This window comes from Rattus rattus, chromosome 1 (genome assembly GCF_011064425.1).
Source record: "Rattus rattus isolate New Zealand chromosome 1, Rrattus_CSIRO_v1, whole genome shotgun sequence".
NCBI classification, from domain to species: Eukaryota; Metazoa; Chordata; class Mammalia; order Rodentia; family Muridae; genus Rattus; species Rattus rattus.
In genome coordinates, this window is record NC_046154.1 from 93,562,369 (window position 1) to 93,588,693 (window position 26,325).

At 42.9% G+C, this 26,325-nt stretch overlaps 1 protein-coding gene across 1 annotated transcript; it reads left to right on the forward strand.

Annotated features, from left to right (window-relative positions):
• The first annotated feature begins 1,651 nt into the window (after positions 1-1,651).
• On the forward strand, positions 1,652-25,146 carry LOC116888525 (thioredoxin domain-containing protein 8). The gene is made up of 6 exons (XM_032889825.1): positions 1,652-1,744; positions 3,522-3,626; positions 8,002-8,061; positions 10,096-10,161; positions 23,668-23,733; positions 25,060-25,146. Exons 1-6 carry the CDS (start codon positions 1,721-1,723, stop codon positions 25,120-25,122), a joined length of 384 nt encoding a protein of 127 aa, XP_032745716.1. The 5' UTR covers positions 1,652-1,720; the 3' UTR covers positions 25,123-25,146.
• Positions 25,147-26,325: the final 1,179 nt, after the last annotated feature.

Sequence of the window (26,325 nt, forward strand, 5' to 3'; positions counted from 1 at the left end):
GTCTAAATCAATTCTAGCAACATAAAACCTCTGAACCTGCGGTATCAATCAGCTCGCCTTAGACGAGTAGACAAAATTACCTGGGAACTTGCAAGGTAAACCATGTGCAAGAGAAGCCTGGAAGCCAGCCCTCCCTTTGAAGCAGTAGTTGCTGAAGGTGGGTGTGAGTTGGTGACCCCAGAAGTCATTTATGGTGGCCACCACTCAGAGATGCTAGTGACAACTGTAGGTAGAGCCCCGATGTCCTCATGCTACTGAATATCGTACTGTGCAGACAGGGTCCCCCTATCCACCATGATAGCAAAAACCGTAGCCCAAAACATCAGTAGGGCTTCTGCTGAAGGGCCTTGTTCAGAGGATGCTCAATCTGTGTTGTCACATCTGTCTTCCCTTCTTGACTAAAAGCCGAGAGAGACAAAGGAAGATTCCATGAGGCTTAAACCTTTGATCTGTAATTGTGAAGTGTGGATTCTGTTGTTATTGTTGTTGTTGTTGTTGGTGGTGGTGGTGGTGGTGGTGGTGGTGGTGGTGGTGGTGGTGATGGTGGTTTGGTTTGGTTTGGTTGGTTGGCTGCAGTTTGCCAAGCCCTGAGTGAGATGATAGAAGGATCAAGCAGAGGAAAACTGAATTCTAATGCCAACAGGGTCTATATAGCAATATAGGCAAAGCACTTCAGGAGGCAAAATATGTGGGAGGGGGATATTGGACAAAGACACGGGAAATACTCTCTCTTATTGTTGTAGGAGAAAATAGCAGTGTGTACACAAGGAAAAAAAGCATCTTACTGTTGGACCACTTTCGGTTCAGTCTTGCCAGCAAAAGCAGACCAAGGTCCAGTTAGCCATGGGCGTGCATCCCCTCCAGGCCCAAACACTTGTCTCTCTATCAACACAGGTCTGGGGGTTGGCGGGGAATGGCAAACAAAGAATTTTCCTCATTTTTATTTTATTGTAGAACCAACTACTTTTCATATTTTTCTTGTCCTTGTTGCCATGAGGAACAGAAGTCATAGCCAGATTATTTTGTTTTGATTCTGAAAAACCTTAAATTTTTGCTGTGTGTATGTGCGCATGCACACACGTGCGTGTACGTGCACAGATTGTTAACAAAGATTTTTTTTTCTTTTACAGTTTTTAAAAGTTGGTACTAGGAAAACCATATATTTCTGCCCCTTGTGGAGGAGAGTTTGCCAACCTCTGATTGTGTCAAAATGAAGTGTCCTTGTTATCTAATAGAACAGAAAGGCTAAGTTCGTGGAATCTGTGAGTCATAAAATGAACTTACAGAAAGCCCATTATAAGATTAAGGTGTTGGTAGTTTTTCTTTCTACCGCACATTTTCTTAAAATCCTAAATGGAGTTAGCTTTGAGCCACTTAATGTGCATGCTTTCTGATGAGATGGGTGAGGGCAGAGAATAAAGAAAAGTGTAGGAATCGATGGCAAAGGGGTGAGAGCAAGATGAGAGCACCCAGAGCTTGGCTTCTGTATCCAAAACCCTCGGTGTTCAGGGGCTTGGCTAGCCAACTAGTCACCTAGCCACAGCCTAAAAGGTGAAACTGTTCAGAGTCCCAAAGTTCTAGGTTCTGAGATGACCCATGCAATGAGGTCATAGAAAAGTTACCTCTCTATTCCACGCAGAATGCCGTAATTAATGGGACAGCTACCGTGATCCACCTGATCCAACAGGAGAGGGTCAGCAGCAAGTCCCAGGTGATAATCATGGTGCAGAAGATTAAAAGCATGGCAAGTATTTGTTGGCTTCATGGAGTGCTTCAAAAGCAGGATCCAATGAGACCTGATAGACATTCATTGTGTTCTCCACCCAGTACTCCTTCATTGCTCTACGTCAAGGGAGACCTTTCAAGTCTTGTCTTGGTTTTGTGTCTCTTGCCATAGTGTCTCACTAAAAGACGAGACCATGTGACTCTGGCTGACTTGAATCTCATAGTGTACACGAAACTCAAAAGCACCTGAGAAGCCAGGTTTGGTGGTGCAGGCTGGCACTTCCAGCTACTCAAGAGACAGTGGCAGAATTACAAGTTAAAGGCTAACCTGGGGTATTTAGTGAATGAAGGTCCAGCCAAGGCAAGTAATGAAACTCTATCTCAAAATTAAAAAAAAAAATTAGCTTTAGAGCTAAAGATAGGCCTTGTCTAGCTTGTGCTGTGCGCTGGGTTTAATCTCTAATGTCACGGGAAATAGAGCTACCACTGAGAGACAGAGACCTGTCTTGGCTGTGTGAGAATTCAGTCATCCATTCTGCAGAAATAACAGGCCCAGGAAGTGGGTGTATCTTCTCAGAATTGTCACCTGCCCAGAACTAAGTCAAATGGGAACTTATCAGGTTCCCTTGCTGAAGGGCACGCATGCCTTCTGTATGACATTAACTCCACCCTTAATGGGGATAGGCCCTGCTCGACTTAATCCAATTATGAACTATCCTGATCAGCATCCAGTCCATGGGCTCTTTCAACCACAGCTCATCCCCGAGAGAAATCAGTAATGGTTGAAGAAATAGGCTCTGGGAGTCAAGCTGCCTGAATGAACAGTCTGCGCCATCAGCCTCTGGTTGGCCATGAGAAAGTTGGTGACCATCCATGGCCTTAGCTATGAAATCAATAGGATGGGGATATATATTCAATGGGGTGAGAATGAGGATTACAGCTCCGAACATCAGGGTGGGGGAGGTCATCTCAATTCCAGTGAGCAGTGAGAAGATACATTGTAAAGAACACTCCCTATAGCTGTCATTCTTTCACCCGATAAGCGTTCCTTCCCATCTGCAAATGAGGAGCTGGGAGAGAAGGGGGGGGGTAAACTACAATAGACTGCAATAGGGAAAAAACAGGCCCCAAGTAGGTAATATAGAACAGTCACAACCAAAAACACACATACAGCGATCTGAGACCCCAGGATGGAAGACTTTAATTAGGTGACATCAACAATTATTAAGATTTTACTTAGGATGTTTAGCAATGATGAAATAAATTGCTAAATGGATAGTATTGATTTTATGAGTGGTCAATCCCACAAGGCAAGAAATTCGACCCTGATGCATTCACACCTGTTTTAAAATTATTAAACAGACGATCAGCTTGAACACTTGTTCTGCTTTCTCCTTAATACTTCCGTTTCTCCCGGGCTGACCTGCTTCTACCCAAAGGTAGCCACCATACCACCTCATTTAGTAAGCAAACTTCTAACTTGTTTGGGGATGTATCAATTCACTCACGGGTACTCACAGGGAAAACTATGTCTAACCTCAGACTCACTTAGAAAAGGTTGGAGCAGGGGTTGGGGATTTAGCTCAGTGGTAGAGCGCTTGCAAGCGCAAGGCCCTGGGTTCGGTCCTCAGCTCTGAAAAAAGAAAGAAAGAAAGAAAGAAAAGATTGGAGCATCTGTAAGACAGTAAGGTAAGGTTCCCCTGTCATTGTAGCCTTTGCAAGATTTCCCTTTTATTTCTGCAAGAGTTTGTGAGATTCTGTGACTGTACGCACTTCTTCCTGTGCTCTGGTTTCAGAGGGAATTTAAAGAATTGCTTGGCGCTGCTGGAAATAGGCTTGTGGTGGTAGAATTTTCAGCACAGTGGTGTGGCCCCTGCAAAATGATTGCTCCTGCTTTCCAGGTAAGGATTTCCAGTGTCTTATCTTACAGCTGCCAAAGGAATTTAGGTCCCCAAAAGTTTTTCCAGCCTTTCTTAAGTTTTCCCACTTCTGAACTATTAGGAGTTCTGTTGTTGTTTTTGTTCATTGTCGTTTAAGCATCCCAGTGAACCTGAAGCTAATATTCTGGAATGTCATGAGGTGATACCAGAAGACTGGGATGTTTTACTGTGGGGCGTTCACTAAGGAACACCAGGGTATGCAGAAGGATTACACGTGGGAAGAGGAAATCATATCATTACCTCTTTCCAAAGTTGGAACCCAGAACTTACTAAATGAGATCCTAGATAGACACAACATTTATGTTTAGCCATGAAATACGTTTGTGTACCATTTGGTACCTATAGAGGCCACAAGACAGCATCAGATTCCCTGGAGCTAAAGTCATAGACAGTTGTGAGTTGCCACTGGACCCTGATCCTCTGGAAGAGCAATCAGTGCTCTTAACCACTGAGATATAAACTCTCTGTCCCCCACCCCATCTCAGGGAATTTTAGTTTTCTTTCTGCTGATTGTACAAAGTCTCCTGGTTATCTGTGGTCACCTTTGTGACATGTACAAAATCATAATTATGCAATATATATTATATACATATATATTCTTTAATTTGAATATAAAGAAGGTCCTTTGATAATACAACTAAAAATGTTCTACTCTGTTTTCAGCGAGGTTTTTAAGCATCTTGGATTTTCTCACTTGACCTCTTGAATCTGCCAAAGCTAACTCTAACAACAGTCACAGCCATCAATATTCAGTCATAAATGAACTTGTAGCAGACGGACGAGCTACAAGACATTTCTCCTTTGGCACCTGTATGTGTGTGCTTTGTGTGACGTCAGATGTCTTCCTCAGTTGCTCTCCTCACAGACTGGAGCAAGTTCTCCTGCAGAACTAAGAGCTCATCTCCAGGCTAAGCTGACTGGCCAGATGGCTCAAGGGACCCACTGTCTCTGCTTCCCTCATGCTGGGGTCACAGGCAGGTGACCATACCCAAAGGCTTTTACATGGGTCCCAGAATCGCATCCTCAGTCTTTACACTTGCATGGCAAGTGCTTTAACCACTGGGCTATCCCCCCTCCTTCGATGTGACTCTTCAGGATCCCTGCTCTGCCCAAAATTCTTGTACTATCCAGAAGGAACGTGCTAGTGTTAGACAGACCATTCTGTGACTCAAAACTAAGGAGGGAGGTTCTCTCACTGTGCCACAGAAATAGCCAGTGCTTGGGTGCAAAAGTGTGAATCCACTCAAATGCCATATGCCATTTGAGTGTATGTTTGTGTATGTGTGTGTGTGTGTGTGCGTGCCTGTACGTGTGTGGACGTCTAAAGCCAACCACAACTGCTGTTGTTCCTCAGACGCCATCTATCCTTTGTAAGTGATGGTGACTTGTTTGGTTTGCTTTGCTTTGGTTGGGTTAGGTTGTTTGTTTGTTGTTTGTTTGTTTTTGAGGCTAGTTTTCTAACTGGGCTGGAACTCACTAAGTAGGGTAACCTGGCCAGAGATCCACCCGTCTCTACCTACCCAGAGCTGGGAATGCAAGTACATACCACCGTAGTGTCTATTTTTCTCACGGGTTCTGAGAAACCATCTGTTCACGGTGTCAGACTTAGGTCTTCATGACTGAATGGCAAGCACTCTACGGAGAGCTATTTCGCCAGCCTTAAAACCCAAGTCTTAGTTTTTGCTTCCGTGTTCCTGTTGTTGTTTGTTAAACTAGTGATGATGTGGAGAAATGTATTGTTATCTCTTAGCCGGTAGAATGGTAAAATGATAAAGTTACTCTAAAAATAATTTACCAATTTCTTATAAGGTATATAAATTATACATATATATGATAGGATGTTAGAAGAAAAATATAGGCCTATAAATAACTTAGTATAGCATGTTAAGTGATTAATTAGCCCATGACCTAAAAAATTAAGATTGAATAAATCTGTGACTCTTGATCAAATAAAATGAACGTTCATTTAATATCCTGTAATAGTTAAAATCTAAAAGAAAAGCTCGTGTCTGTTAACAGATCATCTTATACTAGAATTAAAAGGAATTATGTAAACATTACTCACTATATATGCAGATAAGACAGAGCAGGGGGACACCTGTCAAACGAGGGTTTGTTTTTCTGTGAATAAGTGAGAGTTGAGGGAGACGTAGCTGGAAAATGTTCGCCTTTGCTGTACCTGTAACTCTTGGCCCTTTGTAAGGGAGAGTATTTGTGTAATTTATGTGATTTTTGTTAAACTCCTTGTCCATGAGGGCTTAGGAGGAAGGCTCTTTCTCCTCTAGTCACTGTACCCGGCAAAGAGCAAATCAGAAACATAAATAAAGTTAAACAAGAATTTTAACACCACGAATTAAATGCTTATTAAGTCACTGGAAGGCAGGGTGAGAAGGTGCTGCATGGGGCCACACTCTGTGGTATGTAGCACAGGCTACTCCCTATAACCCAGTTAGACCTCAGGCTTATGATTCTCCTCCCTCAGTCTCCCAGGTACTGGCACTAGCACTGTGCCACCACCCCCAGCTCAGAATCATCTTATTAATCTGAAAAATATTACCAAACCCCAAGGGTCTTTGTGTTTATTATAATAACTGTCTCCCATTTCGCTATCTCAGGGGACCACTGTCAAAGTGTCTTTTATTCTCCTGAAATACTTGTTATCTCGGAGGTTCACTGCCTCCATCTGCCAACCTAGGCCTAGTCCTGGAAGCTTCTAGCCTCTGTGTAATCTTATCTAGGCCTAGAATGTTTCGGTCTCTGAGACTTACAGCTGAATAAGCGCACCCCTTGTTAGTTCTTTCTGAGCTCTGACTGGCTGGTTCAACTCAGCTTTTCTGGCTTGAAACCCCTCCCCTGTGATAACTAATTTAATCTGGCTTCTTTCTTCCAGCCTCTCCTGAATTGCTCTGCTTGGCCTCGTATTAACTCTCATCAACCTGTTCTGACCTTCCGGCTTCCTCTCAGTCTCTGGCTTGTTCTCTCTTCAACCTGTCTCTGTAAAGCTCTCCCAGTAAAACTGCCTCTCTCCTGCTCTGCAGTGCTCTCCCTCAAGTAGCTTCCCTTTCCTCTCTCTTCTTGTGAGAGTTGGGCGTATTCTAGTCTGTCAAATCTTTCTCTGATTCGTCACTTTGTCTGCCACTCCATTAGACACCACCTTGAGACACCACTGCTTCCCTCTACAAACTAACTTTACCTTTATTTGGGGGGATTAAAGGTGTGTGCCGAGGGCAGAGCCACAGCACAACTAGAAACAGCCTTTTTCAGTAAACACAATCTCAAGCCCCACAGTAGAGACCAGAGAAGAAAGAGCCCCTATAGAAGTCACAGTTCACACAAGCAATTACAGGGGGCGGGGATTGCCGGCAACAGGGCTTCTCACCAAGCATTCTCATGCCTTGCATCTTCCTGCTTCTCCCTCCCCAGGGACTGCACTCTCTGGCATTGACTCCACTTGGCCAAGCTTTGGACACTTTGTATGTCACCTTCCAGGAGTAGTCTCGTTTGATCGAGGCGACTAGAGATGCTTGTGACGTGATTTTTTAAACAAATCAAGATACTCTAAAATGCCCACCAATTTGGACATAACTCTGGGCCCACATAAGTGTTTACTGCCCTTTACCTCCTGAACCAGGTCCTTGTTTTCAAAGACATTTCAAAAACAAAATAGAAGCAGAAGACAGCCCCGTCTTCTAACGCCTTTCATTTCTTGCACGGTTTCCCATTGGCTAGCTGAAGTCAGCTGACAAGGGAGTCTGGGAAAAAAAAAATCTAGTTTCAATAGAGGATAGATGATAGAGGGTGTGTGTTGGGCGGGGAGAGCTAGGCTGGTAGTCACCACGGACCCCTTCTACTGACAGCAGCCTCCCAAACCCTGTCAGAAATGAGGAGGTAAAAAGTACCAAGTACATATCTGGTTCAGAGAACTGCACCTTTTTCTGGGACACCAGCACCACAGCATGGTTTCTAACACTGATCTAAGCCCACCCCCATCACCCCAGACAGATTTTGAAAATTCTTACAGGTAATCCCTTGATACTGTCAGGAACATCCTGTTTTGTCCCCCCACCCCAGACTGGGTAGGCCTGGCCTCCACTGCACACAGCCAAATTGCTCTCCTTTTTGTCCTTGAATCTTGAAGCACACATCCGCACTTTTGTTCTTAGACCCTGCAGGGGATCCTTGCTTGAGGGGTTCCACGTTCTAAGTGGTAATGAACACTCAGAATGACGATGCTTAGATCTCTTTAGCAAGCAGGTCATACATTTCTTCTTTTACAGAACAACACTTTATGGTGCAAATGTTAATGTTTATACTGTTTTATTCTTTTGTCTTGAAGGCAATGTCTTTACAATACCGAAATGTCATGTTTGCTCAGGTGGATGTGGATTCATCTCAGGTAAAACTCCTAAATCCTCTGTGTGGACCATAAAACCCCAAACACTGTGGAGTTCTGTGAATGTGACGGATGATATCACCTGGCTTAAAAAACAAGGGGGATTCCACATCTTTGTTTTCACAATAAATGTAGTAAACTGTTTTATGAAACTCTTTAAATATTAGCAACTATATGGTACCTACCCCTGCTGTAGCAGACATCACCAATCAATCCAATAGTCTTCATATCTAGGCAGACATCATAATGAAGGCATGGTGAAAACTACTTTTAGGTTTTGTCAAGTTATTAATCACTTTCTAAAACCTAGCCCAATGATTACAGACATTTTGCCATATCTCGCTTTGGTATCCTGTGTTTGTTTTGTGTTTATATAGCATAAAGAGTTCCAGGAAATCCTCCATCTTTTTCCTAGCTCCATCCTTCCCACTTCTCCTCTCCCAACATAAAAAGCCTCAGAGTCTCAAGCCAAATATGTCTTATTACTATAGAAAATATCTCTACAGAATTATTCTTCCTTGGCTTTGTTAATTTATAATAAGGAGAGGCGACAACATTAATTCCATATTAATTAGCTTTCTGTCACCCTAGCAAAATGCCTAAGAGAAAGAGAAACAGAAAGGTTTGTTTTGTCTCACCATTTTGAAAATTGTAGTCTTTGGTGAAAGCTCAGTTGCTTTGGGCCTGCAGGAGGAACACACGTTTAGACAGGAGTGCTCGGCAGAACAAAGAAATGACATCAGCAGCAGAAAGACAAAGAGAGGAAGAAGGGGCCATCATCCCACAGTTCCCTTTAAAGGCATGATCCCTTCCCCCCAACAAACTAAAGGCCCCTGGTAGGCCTCACCTCTTCATCCCAAAAGCTCCATGCTGGAGCCCCAGGTTACTGAGAGGCGTGTGCTTTCAAACTATAGCAGAAAAAAATAACAAGTGACCTACCCAATCATTGGGTCAAAGGTGAGCTTTAAAATGATCAGCAAATCACAAATTAGTTCTCTTCTGTGTCATACTTCTTCATCGTTTTGTCAACTTGACACAACTTAGCATACCTGGGAGGACATGGGTTACTGTGATAATATTTGTCTAAATTTTGCTGCACAAATTTCTGTGTGAGCATAAGTCTTTATTTCACATAGATATAAGGGGCTATATCTATGTGTGTGGTTGTTGCTACTGCACTTTAGTAGCATAGAGAGGAACTGAAAACCTTTTTCCAAAGGAACTCCATCATTTTACATTTTGACAGCTACAGTAAGAGAGCTCTGACTTCACCACATTCGCACCAACACAAGTTACTCTCAGCTTTTTTTTATTGTAGCTCTCTGTCACTTAAGATGAAGCAAAAGTCACACTTTTCTAATAATAACTTAAAGGTTAGTTGCTTCCATGGCAATTATAATTAAAAATACAATTTGGTGTTTGCATTTATTGTGGGAAAGAGATTTAAAGCCAATCAAACAGCAGAAATATCAATGAGAGGTGTTCAGTTCTGTTGTCCATGGGCATCTAATTTTATTCAACTTCTAAACAAGAGAAACAAAAACGCACCACTTGGAGGCAGTTTGATTGGGTTAAGATTGTGGAATTCTGGCCCCTTCTCTTGTCTTTGAGCTCCGAATGTTTCAGTAAAGATTAGTAGTGAGGGAAAGAGAGTAATAAGGCTTTACAAAAAGACCGTGTATGCCTTAGATAACGCCATTCCTGTCTTCAGGCCTTTCCCATCCTCTTTCACTGATGGCGTTCCCAGAACTTCCAGGGGCTCTCGGCCATCATGCAAAGTTATTAAACCCAGCTCATTCAGCCAGCCAGCATCCATTTTACCTGATCTTCATCCCATCCCTCTCCTAGAGCCCTGAAATGAGGCGCCCTATTTGTGCCAGAGTGGTCCTCTTTACACAAGGTTTCCCTGGAGACTTTGAAGGTATGCTGTTAAGTATCAGGTGCCCCTAGGCTTTGAGACACAGCTTCTTAGAAGTCACCAAGTAAGCACACTTGGTACAGAACTCTGACTTCTTCACCACTTCTTTTCTTTCCCAGGAATTGACTGAACATTGTAGCATCCAAGTAGTGCCCACATTCCAGATGTTCAAGCACTCCCGAAAGGTATGTTTTCATGGAAGCCATCAAGGGAGCTAAAATAAAAACCTAACCAAGAGTACACACACACACACACACACACACACACACACACACACACACACAGAGAGAGAGAGAGAGAGAGAGAGAGAGAGAGACAAATACACACACAGACACAGACATAATACACACAAAGACACACACATAACACACAGACATATACACATATACATACACACACAGACACATACACACACATAGACACATACACACAGAAACATACACAGAGACACATACATACAGACATACACACAGACACACACACAAAAAAACACACACAGACACACACATAAACAGACAGACATACACATAGAGAGATACAAACTGACACACGCACACACATTCACACACACACATATACACACACACAAACACACACACACACAAACACACACACACACACACATATACACACACACAAACACACACACACACACACACGTTTCAAACACTGCCCAATCGTGAGAAGTAAAGAAAATGCAAGACTTTTACTAAGTCACCCTCCTTCTGAGGCATCCAGATCATGAAATCCCACTATTCCCCCTACTCTGGGGGCAGAGCCTGTTGTAAGGGCATGATAGAATTCTCACATATAAGCACAGAGTCATTAACAGGATGTGGGGAAGCAGTCACCAAAGAGTATACAAAGCAATCCAGCCTCGTGACATTGTGCACAGCCTGGGTTTAATGTTCCAAACCCTGGTTCTATGGGAGCCTCAGTGGCTTGCTTAGTCTCTGTAGATCTTTGTTTCCCTAGTTGTAAGATAGAGAATATTCTAACGTTCCCTCACGGGGTTGTTACAAACATTAAATATGTCACTATGACTACAGAACAAGACCCGTCCTGGCGTTCGTGGTTTAGTATGTTTACTAGCTGTTCTTCTGAAGTATTATAAAATGTAGTATAAAATGCCTAACATGCTCGGCGTGTGATGAGGTTAGTGTTTGCAGAATGACTGGGGGCATTGATAGTTAGTCACATGAGCTTCATGAAATAGCATTTTGCAACAAAGTTAGGAGGCACAAAATATGCCTTGTCTTTCACACCAATATCTCATCCCTGGAACACATGCCGTAGGAACACCTCAAGGGAAGACAATAACTGGATATGTAATAATTCTAGCATTATTTCTAACTCAACAATAGAAGCAATTCTGTTGCCACTTTCAGCAGAACGTCTCAGCGCAGTGTAGGCTGTCTATTCTGTGGAATAGTGTGCAACTAAAATGTTATGACCAATACTGCAAAGTTTAAAAATCACGTTAGGTTTTATAAAGACCATGTCGAACGGGGGAAATGAAGGTATCTACTTGACCTAGCAGCTGTTAATTTTTTTTTTATCTATCTCTTGGTGTTTGCTGTAATATAATTTGTGCAATAGATTTAAGGTATCTTTTGAAACGCTACCTACTCCTTCCCGTGGCTTTCGGTTGAAAATGAAACTATTTAGCATGTTTCACCTCAACTTGCCCCACCTAGGTGTCTAATTGCCTGTCTATGTCATCTCTGCTGCCAACTCAAAGATAAGAGCATGGTCTTGCAAAACCAGTCCTATCCATATACCTTGACTATGTCACCTCCATTAGGTACCTATCTTCCTCAGGCTCGGTGGTCTTCCCCCCAGCATCCATACTCTATTGTCTATCAGGAGCCTTATTTCCTATCTTCAGTCTCAAAGCTCCATCTCTGGGTTTTAACCGATCAACTCTACCCCCATCGGATATAGACCCTTTAATCAAGTCTATCAAACCAGAACCAATGCCAAAATTTGGTTTAAGGACCTAAGTCAACATATTTTCTATTGAGGCTGTTAGTTTTAAACTTCAGAAATACAGGACAGCATCTACTATAGCAGTTTATCGCCACGTGGAACCTGATAATGAAGCCACCATGCAGAAGAAAGCAGAATCCAGCCAAGAACACTAGTGTCTTTAAACTCTGAGTTTATTGGAGATGTAGGGAAGGCCCAAAGGTTTAGAGCACTAGCTGCTCTTACACAGACTGTGGATTTAGTTTCCAGTACATATGGTGACTTGCAGACATGTGCAACCCCAGTTCTAGGGAGTCTGACACCCTCTTCTGGCCCTCCCAGACACTAAGCATGCACAACGGTACACAAGCATACGTGCACACAAACACAAATGCACATAATAAATAAATAGATAAACTCTGATTGTATCCACTACTTAAGCCTCAATGATTCCCATAGACTCTTCATTCTCAGAAAGTGGGTGTGTTTTAGCAGCAATTACAACCTCCCCCCCCCAAAAAAAACCTAATAAATCGAGACAGAGGAAGAGAAAGGGAGCCTATGATTCTCTTCTAGAATATACCCCCAATGACCTGAAGACGTCCTACTAGACCCCACCTCCTAATGGCTTCATCATCTCCCAACAGTGGCTTGGAGAACGAGAGTTGCCCTGTGCACTTCTAGTGGGCATATGACATGTGAGGAAATCAACTAAAAGACGTATTTAAAGTGGCTGATAGGCAGCTATCAGAAGACAAAATTAACTGAGTTGATGATATTACTAACTCCCTAACTTCTAATTCCAGGGCCACCTGATAAGCCTGATTATAATATACATAGGCATGTCCCAAGAAGTTTCCTTAAGAATCGATGTTTTCATTGAATATTATTAGCATAGCATTCTGATTATGGAGTTTAAAAACGAAACAGTTGGGATAGAGAGATGACTCGGCTGTTTAGAATTCAGCTCCTAGCACTCGTGTTCTGTGGCTCACAACTGCCCACAGCCCTGTCTCCAACGCCTTCCTCTGGCCTCTGAAGACGCCTGTACGATCACACAAATACACAGAGACACACAGACACATAAATAAAAACTAAAATCTCTTTTGAAACCTAGACAATTTGAAACCATCTCTACCACAATGTGTGACTGCATCTATTTCTACCCTTTTAGTATATGTAATCATATTAAAACAACCAAAAATAGCAACAAAAACAAAATGGAAAAAAAAAACCTCTATGCCAAAAGCAAGAGCTAAGAAAGGATGCAGAGACCCTAAAAGGAATAACACAAAATCCTCTACTTCTTCTGACTCAGATCTCAGGGTCTGAGCAGATCTTCAGAGTTCCATGGGACGCCACTTCTCCCATTGCATCTAGAGTTACACGATGAACCTTCTGAAGTTTTCTCCCCAAGTTTCTGTCTCACGGTGGTCTATAGAGTCACTGCAAAGAGGGGGGATTGGGATGGCGAGGCAGAAAAACGCATTCATTTAAATTTTTCTATGAGGAGAAACAAGCAGGAAGGCCTTCCATTGGCATCAACTGTTTTTTTTTTTTTTTTCTTTTTTTTCGAGCTGGGGACCGAACCCAGGGCCTTACGCTTTCCTAGGCAAGCCTCTATCACTGAGCTAAACCCCAACCCCAACTGTTTTCTTGAGAGTAGAGAAAAATTAAATTCATGTCCTTAAAACCACGTCCAGAATCTGGGACATGTAATTGTAAACTGACTTATTGAAGAAATTAAGTACCATTTATCCTTTTTTTTTTTTTTAAACTAAAGTACAATTTCGAGAAGTGTCTTTATGTTTCCAGTAAGACATCTGGCAAACAGCCACTGTGCACTGTGCCTTTTGAAGGTTCTCAGTATAAAGGATAAAGTCATATAAACTACCCTAAAACACAGGAGGTTTGCTTCCTTTGAGAACACAGTGTGGGTCTTTGCATCAAACGGAAAGAGCTTGGGTTCTCCTTTTGTTCTATAGTTGTCAAACATCTCAGACTTACCTCTACTGCTCAAATTCTATGCCCCCCGCCTTACCACGGTGTAACATTTTCAAATAGACATTCCCACACTACGTCATCCTTAGGCTTTACTCTTTTCCTTGGCCTTCATTCTTGCTCAGGCCATTTGTAGCACATAAACATGGTAAATAACACAAAACTTAAAAAATAAAAAAGAAATAAAACACATGAAGCCATATTTAGTGCCTTGGGGCTGTGGAACTTAGTAATCCTTCCCCGGCTGCTGGAAGCTTTCATATGAGAAGTTTGTTGGCAAAGATTACACATGGGCTGAGCCTAGGCCTCCCACACATATGTAGCAGATGTGCAGTTTGGTTTCCATGTGGGTCCCAAACAAATGGAGCGATGGCTGTCCCAAAAGCTGTTGCCTGTCCATGGGATATGTTCTACCAACTGGGCTGCTTTGTGTGGCCTCAGTGGGAGAGGATGCACCTAGTCTCACAGAGACTTGATGTGCCAGGGTAAGAGGATTCCCAGGGGGGCCCGACTGCTTAGAGGAGAAAGGGAGGAGTAGATGGGGAAAAGGATTTTGGGAGGTGGGGACAGTGAATGGGATGTAAAGTGAATAATTAACTGAGATGGGAGTGTGGAGAGTTGGTTGACAGGGATGCTATAAGAAATGGATGTCATGGAGTGGAGAGATGGCTCAGTCAGAAAATTCATCACACAAGCATATAGACCTGAATTTGGACCCCAAAAAGTCACATATGAAAAGCCAGATGTGACAGTGTGTGTTTGAAATACCAGGGCTGGAGAGAAAGAGGCAGGAGGATCTTGAGGATTGCTGCCAACAAGGATAGCCCAATGCGTGTGTCCCAACCTTGTAAGAGATGCTAGCTCAAAAGGGGGTGGTAGCATGAGGAGTGACTTCTAACCTCTACCTACACCTGTACAAATGTGTATACACACGCACACCATGCACACACACACACACACACACACACACACACACACACACACACACGCACCTTGCATGTGTGCACACACAAGTACAGCAAACTCCAGGTAACATGTTGGGTTGTTGTTCTTTTCTGCTATAATCCTTAGTGTTTGCATCCAAGTTTTAGATTCTAAGAACATCATGTTCTGGGAAGATTAGCTTTGGTAAATACGCTCCTCCTTGTGATAATTTGTGGGTGGAGCAGCGAAGACCTTTTCTAGTTTCTGTAACCAGAATATCATGACTGTAGTACTCTATTGTACATGCACTGGTCACCCTTTATCCAAAAAGAATTCATTCTAAGACCACCAGTTGGTGCTCGAAACTACAGACACTAATGAGCAACCCCATGTATAACCTTGAGGGGCTGCTCTACTCCTCCTTACTGTAGTAGATCTTGGAAACTTATACAATATTTTCATTCCTTATTAGTAAAGAATTTTTATCTTTTCATGTAAAATAAGTCTTTTATAGCTTCTCTTTGGCCACCAATCATTACTCTTACAGTTTGGGGTTATTATTAAGTTAAAACAAGGGTTACTTGAACATTGGTCTGATGATGAGACAACTAAATGCTTAATGGGTGGGCAGAAGGAACTACCCACTCCTTAAGCACGAGGCGTCATCATGCTTCCCAAAGTGGCTTGTAATTTCAGGCCTTTTGTTTAGTTCAGGAATTCCATGTAACTTTTTCAGATCATGGTTACCTAGGAAACTAAGATCGTAGAAAGTAAAACTATACACCATCATATATTTTGAATATATGTGTATATATATGCATGTGTGTATATATGTAAATCATAAAGTTTGATGTGTGGACCATCCTAAAAACCCACTAAAGGCTATAAACTCTCTTTAGAAAAAATGAACATACATACATACATACATACATACATACATACATACATACATGTATCACTTATGCAGATGATATTAAGGGACTTCATGCCTCTAAGATTGAGCAGTTGTGGGCTTCCATGTGGGTGCTGGGAATTGAACTTAGGACCTTCAGAAGAGCAGTCAGTGTTCTTAACCACTGAGCCATCTCTCCAGCCCTTGTATTTTGAATAGTTAATTTTCATTTATAGTGAGTTCATAAATGTCCTTCATCTTGATTGCTGAGGGTTTCCCACTCTGTACATTTTTAAACCCAGCCCTGTTCATCTCCTCTGAATTTTGCTATTGGGCTACTATGTTTCATTTGGTGGTTTATGAGAAATGAGAAGTCTCAGGAACAAGTTGTACTCAGTTAAGATTTACTGCATCAAAGAATATACAATAAAAGCAACTGGGAAACAAAATTCCCATCAGTGTGCTCCAGAAAGACCTTTGGATGGCCTCTCTTGTTAGAGGACACAGATGTGTGAACTCTGTTTCCAAAAGTGATCTTCACACATATGTGCTGAGGGATTCTGTTTAGTGATAACCCTTTTAAGCCTCAGGGATTAAGGCGGGCTCGATAGGAGTGAGAATGCTTATCACATACACATCTTACTACAATGCTTTCATTGCTATCTAAACTGGATTCATACTCCCAGTTTGCGTGTTTAGACAAAGCAACTCAACACGAAGTGTGATCGCATCCATTTCCCAGTCCAAAGCAATCAATCACTGACATCATACTGGGAGATCCACAATCCTGGGAGTTGATGAAGCACTTAAAGGTTGTTGATTTGTGAGAAATAAGAAGACTTGGGAACAAGTTGTACTCAGAGTCAAGATTTATTGCATCAAAGAATATGAAACAAAATATTCATTAGTGGACTCTGGAAAGATCTGTTGATGGCCTCTCTTGTTAGGGAATACAGATTGCCCCAGAGCCGTGCAAGACTCAAGCAACCAGACATTAGATCTTTTCTCACAAGGAGTCACTTATATAACCAAAGTAGGACCCTTATCATGAGTACTTCTGGTGCCAAGTGGCACTCATAAAAGTTCATGGCTGGGACCCCAGGCACAACAATTCTTGAAATCTAGACATTGAAATGGCCCACCCGAGAAAGGATCTAGGACTGCACAGGTGAAGAGGACCTGCCCAGATTTTCAAAAGACCTCAAAGTGAGGTCAGGGTAGTGGTGGCTTTTCACCTGTCTGAGGAAGGGAAAGGAGGCTCACTTTCCCACGATGTCTACAAGGACTGAGGGGAAAGTATTGGGTGTGCCCTTGATCAGTGCCCCCCAAAAAAGAGAGGATAGACAGAAGCTTATTCCTTCATCTAGGCTTAAGAGACACTCACTATGCACTTGGGTGGGTAAGAGTGTGAATGGAGATAAGCCAAAGGTTGTAGAAAACCAACACTGGGCATCCGAACATGCTTTCCCAGTGGAAACTTGAGGGTGGGTCTATGCCATTGAAGAGAATAACCCTGGAAGCTAAGTTTACCCCACAGAACAAAGTCCCATTACCCAATTCCCGGTGATGGGAAGAAGTTCATCTCTGGTAGCCACAGTTCCTCTCCTATTCTCAGTGTGGCCTGAGATGGATTCTGACATCACACCACATCCCCTTCAGTGGTAAGCCACAATGTATTAAGGGCCTGATCCTGCAGCAGCTGCATCTGCTTGATGGCATAGACTAAGAATTCATATGCTCCAGCTAAAGGTGACTGCGTATGATTCATAGTTATCATACACAGTCACTCATAGATAAGCTCACACCAGAGCAGAGCCATGCCCACCTCGTTTATGTAACTCAGCGTCTGCTTTAGCATTTCCACAGCAAATCTGACACTCCTACCAAGCTCCAAAGGAGCGCTGTTTGAAAAAAAAGTTGACGTAGGGCAGGGAAGCAGCTTCAGGAAGAAACAGAAGTAAATCAGTGTTTTGTTGTTGTCTCGCTGTCAGAACAAGTTCAAGGATGCCATCCGATAAAGCTAAGTGTCGAGGGACATGAGCCAGCTCGTCACCCTTATCTTGCATTCGAGTGTGTTTCTTCCAGGCGCCTTCTGGATGTATCAATTCAACTCCAAAGATCTTAATTGGACTACGTCCATTGCCAAGGTCTGCCTAGGGCAGAGGAAAGTCATCAAGGTTCAAATCTGTGCTCATGATGTAAGTGGTTCTGGAGAGATAAGTGGAATGGGGTCAGAGGAAGGTGGCGTCAAGGTAGAATCAACAGCATCTACTGTTGCCCCCACCTCTCAGGTGGGGCAGCTTTTAAAGCTGCTATGGTTAAACTTTCCTCTTCTGTCCTACCTGAGCCACCTTTAAAGTGAGGATGTGTCCCCCTTTATTCCTGCTGTTATAAACGAGGAGATTGTATCACAAACAACTCTACAGTCATCCTCCAAGGAGGTCTTGTGTGGTTGGTGCTGTTTGCTTATGGCTGTGCTGATGCTGGCACTTTGGGGATTGCTATTGTTCTAAGTACAAACGTCTGGGAAATTGATGCGCTTGGTCTGAATCGTGCAGCTGGTCCAAACACAACTTCGGTGTTCACTCAACCAAAACTGTACCTCAACTGGCTAGGGCCAATTTATTATAATCATCCTATGCATGTATCATTAATCTAATTTTGACTCTCAGAAGTCCATTGTCAGAAGGAGACCACCATCTCCAAGCACATTGCATTTTCCTAGTAGCAGCAATAGACTTAATGTAAATGTCAGAATGTCTTCAACACAGAAAAAACACTGCCTCTGGTTAGACCTATTGATAGATGAGTCAGAAATGAGTCACTTTAATATTCTATTTTTTGTGTGTTTCAAAATGTCCATAAGGAAAGTTTGGACATTTTTTAAATAATGTTGAGCTTGGGACGTTCTTTAGTCCTGCATAGCCTCCCTCTTCCCATTGGCTTCAAAAATACAGAATCTTCTCTCTTTTTTTGCTGTAATTATTTCCAGTGTGCAGCAGCAATGCACAAAGAATGACCTAGCTAGGTGTGGTGACAGACCTGTAGTTCTATTACTTGGTTGACAGTAGAAGGAGAATTGCAAGTTCAAGGCTAGCCTGGAATGCACAGCAAGACTCTATCTCAAAGCAGAGGAGTGAGGGATGCAGAAAACTTTAAAATAAAGGCAGTATTAAGAGACCTGTAAATTCATTCCCTGATGCTTTTGATTGAAAGCCTTTGAGATACAACACAGCAACACAACACCACGGCACACGATTAAAAAGGAGTTTACTCAGAATTCACAAGCCATTAATAGCTGAATTTACATATTTGTGGATTCCACATTCTTGCATGCAACCAACATCAGACCAGAAATATGTGTTATACTGAAAATGTACAAACTTCCCTATTTTATTGCTATTCCTAAAGATACAGGGTAACAGCTCTTTATACAGCATTTATATTGAACTGGTTGTTATAAAGACTCTAGAGAAGATTAAAGGTTTATGAGACAACAGGCCTGGGTTCTAGGCAAGCACTGTTTGTCCCCCAATCCCCAGGAATATTCCAGGACAATTGCACAGCTCTCATTAGCAAGGCCACTTGTGGCATAAGCTCTGATCAGTGGCCTTTCCCCATATATTCAATCTGCTTACTAAGTTCCCAGGTGCAAAGTCCACTACACGGGGATACACAAATGTAGTGTCTGTCTTTGGTCAACTAAACAACGAAAGATGGTGCTGAGGATGCAGCTTGATGGTAGAGGTCCAGCCTTCCATGTGTGAGGGCCCTGGGTTCAGTTCTCTAGCATAACAAAGAAGGGAGGGAGGGAGGGAAGGAGGGAGGGAGGGAGGGAAGGAAGGAAGGAAGGAAGGAAGGAAGGAAGGAAGGAAGGAAGGAAGGAAGGAAAGGCTGGCAAGAAAGTAAGAAGGAGGATGCCTAGTTTCTTCCCTGATGTTGTGATGAAGGACCCTGACAAAATCTACTTAGGAGAGAATTCATTTCCGCTTACAATTCAAGGTATAGCCCATAATGGCAGGGAGATCAAAGCAGCAACAGCAATTGGCCCCACTCCATCTGCACCCAGAACGAGAGAAAAGTGGGCGACTGCATGCTGCTCATGTCTCTTTCTTCACTTACACAGTCCAGGAGCCCAGCAAACGGTGCCATGTCCAGTGAATGGGTCTTCCTACCCCAACTGATGTAATCAAGATAATCCTCACAAACATGGTCACAAGCCCATCTCCAAGTGATTCTAAACTCTATCAAGTTGACAGTTAGTACTAATCATCAGAGAGAGAGGGGCGGGGAAGAACTTAATTCCTGAAATTTAATACTACCCAGAGTCTTGAATTTATATTTCAATGACCAAAAATAACCTCTAATAAAAGCTAATTCATGTGATAGCTCCAAACTGGTCACTAAAATTATGAAGAAAACTAGAGTCTCTGTTCTCGAGCGTAGTGGGCAGACTGATGACAAAATCAATTACATCATAATGGAAAGTTCATAATGCTATAGGACAGTGAAGATAATGTCTCAGAAGGCTACAAGAAATGACCATTGGGGAGGGATGGGGCTAGATAGCGAGAAGCAGAGAGTTCTAGCACAGCATGGGTGTGCATCTGGAATCATTTCCATGATTATACAGCAATAGCATGGAATTATTATTAGCCCATTAGCTCCTGAGGGATTTTGTCTATTTTGTTCACAATGGTCTAGCTCACTGTAGATACTCAGTAAGTGCAGGTGCTAAAAGAACACCACGTGGGTGTCTCTTACCCAAACATCCAAAGTTAGAAATGTTCCAAAACCTGATACTTTGTACCAGCATAATGCTGTAAGACTGGTGTTTCAACAAACACAGACTTTTACAAAAAAAATTAGGAAACATTGCATAAAATTCCTGCCTTAGTTACCTTTAATTGTCAACTTGACACAGGCTAGAGTCAACTTTGACTCAATTGAGTCAATCTGAGGAACTGCCTAAGTCAGGTTGGTCTGTGTGGGCATGGCTATGAGGAACTGTTGTGATTCCTAATTGATGTGGGAGTAACCAGTCCTCCATTGGTGACATCATCCCTCAGTCAGTGGTCCTCAGCTGCTTAAAGCTAAGCATGAACCAGGGAGTGATCCAGAGATTGAGCCAAGAAGCATCATTCCTCCATGGTTCCTGATTCCAGGTTCTTGTCTTGAGTTCCTGCCTGACTCCTCAGTGACATGTTGTGACCTGGAAGTAATGAGGTGATATGAACCCTAACATCCTCTAAGTTGCCTTTGGTAGGAGTGTTTTACCATAGCACCACAAAAGAGACAAGAGCAGATGTCAACTATGAATAGATGATACATGTGAAACACAAGCAAACTCCAAGCTAGATTTGAGTCTCATTCCCAAGATAACTCCTTATTTACTTTCAAATATTTCAAGATCTGAAGTGCTTGTGGTCAAGTGCTTCAGACAAGAGGTCCTCAATCTGTGTGTCTTAAGTAAGCGAGTGAATTCTCTCTGGGTCCCTAGAGTTCAGAGTTCATGTGAGGAATGGTGGTGAGGTGGAGGAGACAAAACTGAGACATCATTAGAAGACTGGATCTTTGGTGAGGAAGAAAACACTGAAGAAGCTTGGAAAGGATCTCATAAGTACATTTGTGGCTTTGGATTCATGGGAGTAGCAGGAGCATAAAAGGCACAAAACTGAATTCAGAGAAAGTTATGTGATTGTAGTCCACGTTAAAGGTGACCAATTGGGGAGCAATGGTAATGTCACTTAAAGCCACCAGAATGGTGATACAAAGTATTGTCAGGACATGGAGCAACTGGAATGTTCATCCTTCGCAGTGACAGTTAGTTTCTGGGGTTGCTGATGTAGATCAGTTGGTAGAAAGCTTACCTAGTCAGCTCTGCATTAGTCCCTGGCATAATGTAGACTGAGTGTGGTTGTGCATAAAGCAATTCACATTTGTAATAGTCCCCAGCATGTTAGACTGAGTATGGTGTGCATAGAGCAGTTCGCAGTCATCCTGGGTATATTGTATCATGAAGACCACCCTGGGTTATGAGATCCTTTCTTGGGGGACAGAGAGAGACAGTTGACCCACCCCCACAAATGCATAGACAAGAATGTTCCCAGCAGCATCATTCCCCATAGCCCAAGTGAACAAACTATGTTATACTCATCCAAAGGGACACTGGAACACTTACAGAATGGGGTTCAGCAAACCATGATTATGGAAGTGAGCAAAGGAAGTCAGACATAGAATAGAGTCAGACAAATTCCATTTGTAAAGTTAAAAATATGCAAAGGCAATTCATTGTGAAGAACTCAGAATTGAAGTTGCCTTTGAGCATAGATAGGGTAACAATGTGAGAGAGTGGGCATGGTGTCTGGGTGTGGTTATACAATATGATCCCCACATAATCGTTCTCTAAGCTTTTTACTTAGAAGTTTTTTTTTTTTTTAAATTCTACCTCATGGGGTTGGGGATTTAGCTCAGTGGTAGAGCGCTTGCCTAGGAAGCGCAAGGCCCTGGGTTCGGTCCCCAGCTCCGGAAAAAAAAAAAAAAAGAACCAAAAAAAAAAATTCTACCTCATGTGGTACAGTGGGTGACAGTCCCCTGTGGTAGATTCAGTGTATCTCTAGAAAGATGGCAGACTCTACAGTAGCCATGGTTCTTTTTTTTTTTTTTTCATCTTTATTAACTTGAGTATTTCTTATTTACATTTCGATGGTTATTCCCCTTCCCGGTTTCCGGGCCAACATCCCCTAACCCTTCTCCCTCCCCTTCTCTATGGGTGTTCCCCTCCCCATCCTCCCCCCATTACCACCCTCCCCACAACAATCACATTCACTGAGGATTCAGTCTTGGCAGGACCAAGGGCTTCCCCTTCCACTGGTGCCCTTACTAGGCTATTCGTTGCTACCTATGAGGTTGGAGCCCAGGGTCAGTCCATGTTTAGTCTTTAGTAGCCATGGTTCTTAGTGCTCCTGGCTTTTTTTGGTAGTTGTAGAGTGGGAACCTCACAACCCCATAATCATGCAATTGACCTGTCTCCAGAGCTGTGCCCCATTTTTTGTGCCCCATAACTTGTACCATTCCACTATGAGACAGCTTTTCCCAGTAAGAAAATTCTCTCTAGAGGGGCCCCCAACCTTTCTTTTTGAGTTCTCCCTGTCCTCTGAAGTAGGAAGTGGGCTGACATAAGCAGACACAGCATGATCCACTGAAGACATCTCCAAAAAGATAAGAGAAATATCTCCTAATGGAGTCCAGAGGATCACCTAGAATTACAGGGTGATGGTCATGACAGCAGACACCATCTCTTGTCTGTGGATGCTCAGATGGTCTCACTCTTACCTCCAATTGTATTTGGCTCCACTGTAGCAAAAGAAAAGATAAAGGCTTAGGAGGACCTTGGACATAAAAGTCCAAAAGAAGGTTAAGTGGGAGCCACTGCTCTTGTATGGCTTACCCTTCCAGCTCCCATGGGAAAAACAGAGACTAAAGTGGAATTCAACACCTCCCACACCCTACGTTCCCAATTGTGAAACTCCTTTCATGCCCCAGAGCCACCCTCCAGTCCATTAGGAAGAAAAAGATCTAGTGTAGCCTAGACTGACCTCAAACGCTCTGTGAAGGTCATGATGAGCTTGAACTTCTGATCCTCCCACCTTCTTTACCTCCTGGATGCTGGGATTACAGGTACACACCTCCATAGTTGGTTTACGGGGTGCTGGGGATCAAGCCTAGAACTTTGTGTATGCTAGGCAAACATTTTGCAAACTGAGATGTTCCCCAGTCCTGAAAAGGAGACCCATCGGCAGATTCCTTCTGCTATCTTCCTTCCAGAAGCCGGGGAGTTATTTATAGGGAAATGAAAACATGCCGGTAACTCAGATAAATCATGAAATTCTGCACCCACACCTAGGTCACTCCATTCTCAAGACTCAAAAGAATACTGTGCTGTTTCAGAAGTGGACCAGGGAGCAAGAAGGTGAGTGAAATGAGACCAAGAGGGAAAGTGGTCCACACCCAGGGCTGGCATTCAAGGGGTTAACAAAATGGCAGGCGCAGAAGGGATGCTGCTGAGTGGGGAAGCCCAAACATGAGGTGTGAGCACAGTTACTTTTCCACAGCACACTGAGCACAGAGATTTGTTCTGGAATTTCCCAGCCCCTACGTCAAAGTCCTAACACATTCCTGGCTTCGAGACCTGCTTCCCAGAAGCTTTGCCTGATCTTGTCTCAGTTTACCCAAATGACTAACAAATACACTTAGGATTGGCACGATAGTGGTTCCAAAGTGTGGGCTGACATCCTTGTTTTATTAAGGGTAATGTGCTTACTTGTATGTGTCCATGTGAGTGTACGTGGGTACCTGTGAAGCCAGAGAACAACCCCAGCATGGTTCCACAGGAACCATCCATCTCAGTGGTTTAGGGCCTCTCATTGGCTTGGAGATCACCAAGTAATCTAGGTTGGCTGTCCATCCAGACCCAGTGATCCACCCGTCTCTACCTCCCCAGCACAAGGATTGTGATCACACGAAGTCCACTGTGTCTCATTGTTTTAGTTCTAGGGAATCAAATGTAAATCATTTATGCTTGTGCATCAAGCACTTCAGCTGAGCTATCTCCCCAAACCTATTGTAAGAGAGCTATTGAAGAGATGTTCCAACGGGGCCTGTTTGCTATATGCCCGTAATCCTAGCACTTCGTGGTAGGAGGCAGGGGAACCAGGACTTTACAGTCAGACTTGACTAACCAAAACCTGTCTCAAAAAGAGAAAGATAGTTTATTATTTCATATACTATTAAAAAAGCACCACAATTAAAATATACCATCCACTATAAAATATACCCTGAGTTGGGGTTGTAAAAACCTGTGTAAAAAATGCACCTGTTAGAATCTGGCTAGAAGTCACAAAAAGATTTTTAGTTTTGGAAAATTTGTGTTTATAATCAAACTAGCCCTTGATGCATATATAATGAGCTTTAATTTCAAGGGCTGGGCTTTTTCCTCTCCAGCATTGTTGTATGTTTTCTGTTATACATTAAGAAGTATAGAGACCCTGGAGAAATAGTCACATCACCCATTTGAAAGAGTAGCACTTTGTCTGTGGCCACACCACCTGAGTGCGCTTGATCATGCTACAAACAATAAAGGTCATGAATTCAAACTGCTTAATGTGTATTGATACTTGAAAATTATCAATTTTCCTCTTAAAAATTATGGAAATGAGAAACAATTTTTACAACCAGCACAAAACTCTTTGATGCTTGAGTCAATAAATATTTTTGTGCTTTTGTGTATTTGAAACAGATTTTTGAATTTCAAGGCGCTGATATTGAAAAACTGGAAGAGAAGATTCAAGAGCTAATGTAAACTGACACCCAAATATACCTGCAACCTTTTCTAAAGCAGCAGCAAATGCTGTGTGTCTTAATTATCAGCATGCCCTATGTCTCTCAGTCTCTCTCCGGATGTCCGGAAGGAAGAAGGTAGCATAATGATCCTCACAAGACCTTGCTTGAAACCCTTGCAGTAGCAGAATTGTATTAGTTCCATTCTTTTAGTCAGCCTTGCTCTGGGCATGTCCTTGGGTGTTTTTTTGTGACCTTCACAGCAGAGCCCATTTGAAGCTAAGTTACCAGCAGGTCATCAAGATTTCCCAGAGATAGGCAAAAACTCGTGATCAAACCACATGATCAAAGAACTTAGGTATGTCACTGTTGGGGAGGGGAGTGCTTTGTTTTGTCCTGTTTTGTTTGGTTTGGGGTCTGTTTTAGCTAGGTTTTCCATTACTTGGTGACGAGGACACCATCACCAAGGCAACTCTTAAAAGGACGCCATTTATCTGGGGCTGGTCAGAGGTTCAGTCCATTATCGTCATAGCTGGAAGCATGGCGGTGTGCAGACATGCATGGTGCTGGGGAAGGAGCTGGGGGTTCTTCAGCAGAAGACTGTCTCACTGGCCGCTAGGAGGAGGGTCTCAAAGCCCACCCCCACAGTGACACACTTCCTCCAACAAGGCCACACCTTCTATTAGTGCCACTCCCCCATGGCCAAGTGTCTTCAAACCACCATAGGGTCCAAGAATCAAGGCCAAGCCCTCTTAAACCATTGAACTGTATCCACTATTTGTCCCAGTTTGCTTTCTATTCTGTGATAAAAACACCCAGACAACTTTGGAGCACAGGGTCCTAAATGGGATATCCTCATCAAACCCTTCCCTGGGGACCTATGTGGAAGATGGGCATCTCCAAGGAACAGACCAGACACAGTAGGACTGACTGGTGAACCTACAAACCCTACAGACCCCATAGCAGCACACTTAAGACCTGCACGTGTTCAAGCCGGACAAGATCCCACTGGCAAGGGAAAAATTGGTTTTTGTCTGTGGGCATTTTAACCATACTTCAGGGCAGGATCCATGCTCAGGAGTAGTTGACCAATGAGAAATTAACCCAATGGTATTTGTGTAGGGTTTTTTTTGTTTTTTTTTTGTATTGTTTCACTTTGTTTTGGCCTTGCTTTTTGTTTTATTTTGTTTTGTCTCATTGGTCTTTTGATTGCTATTTTGATTTC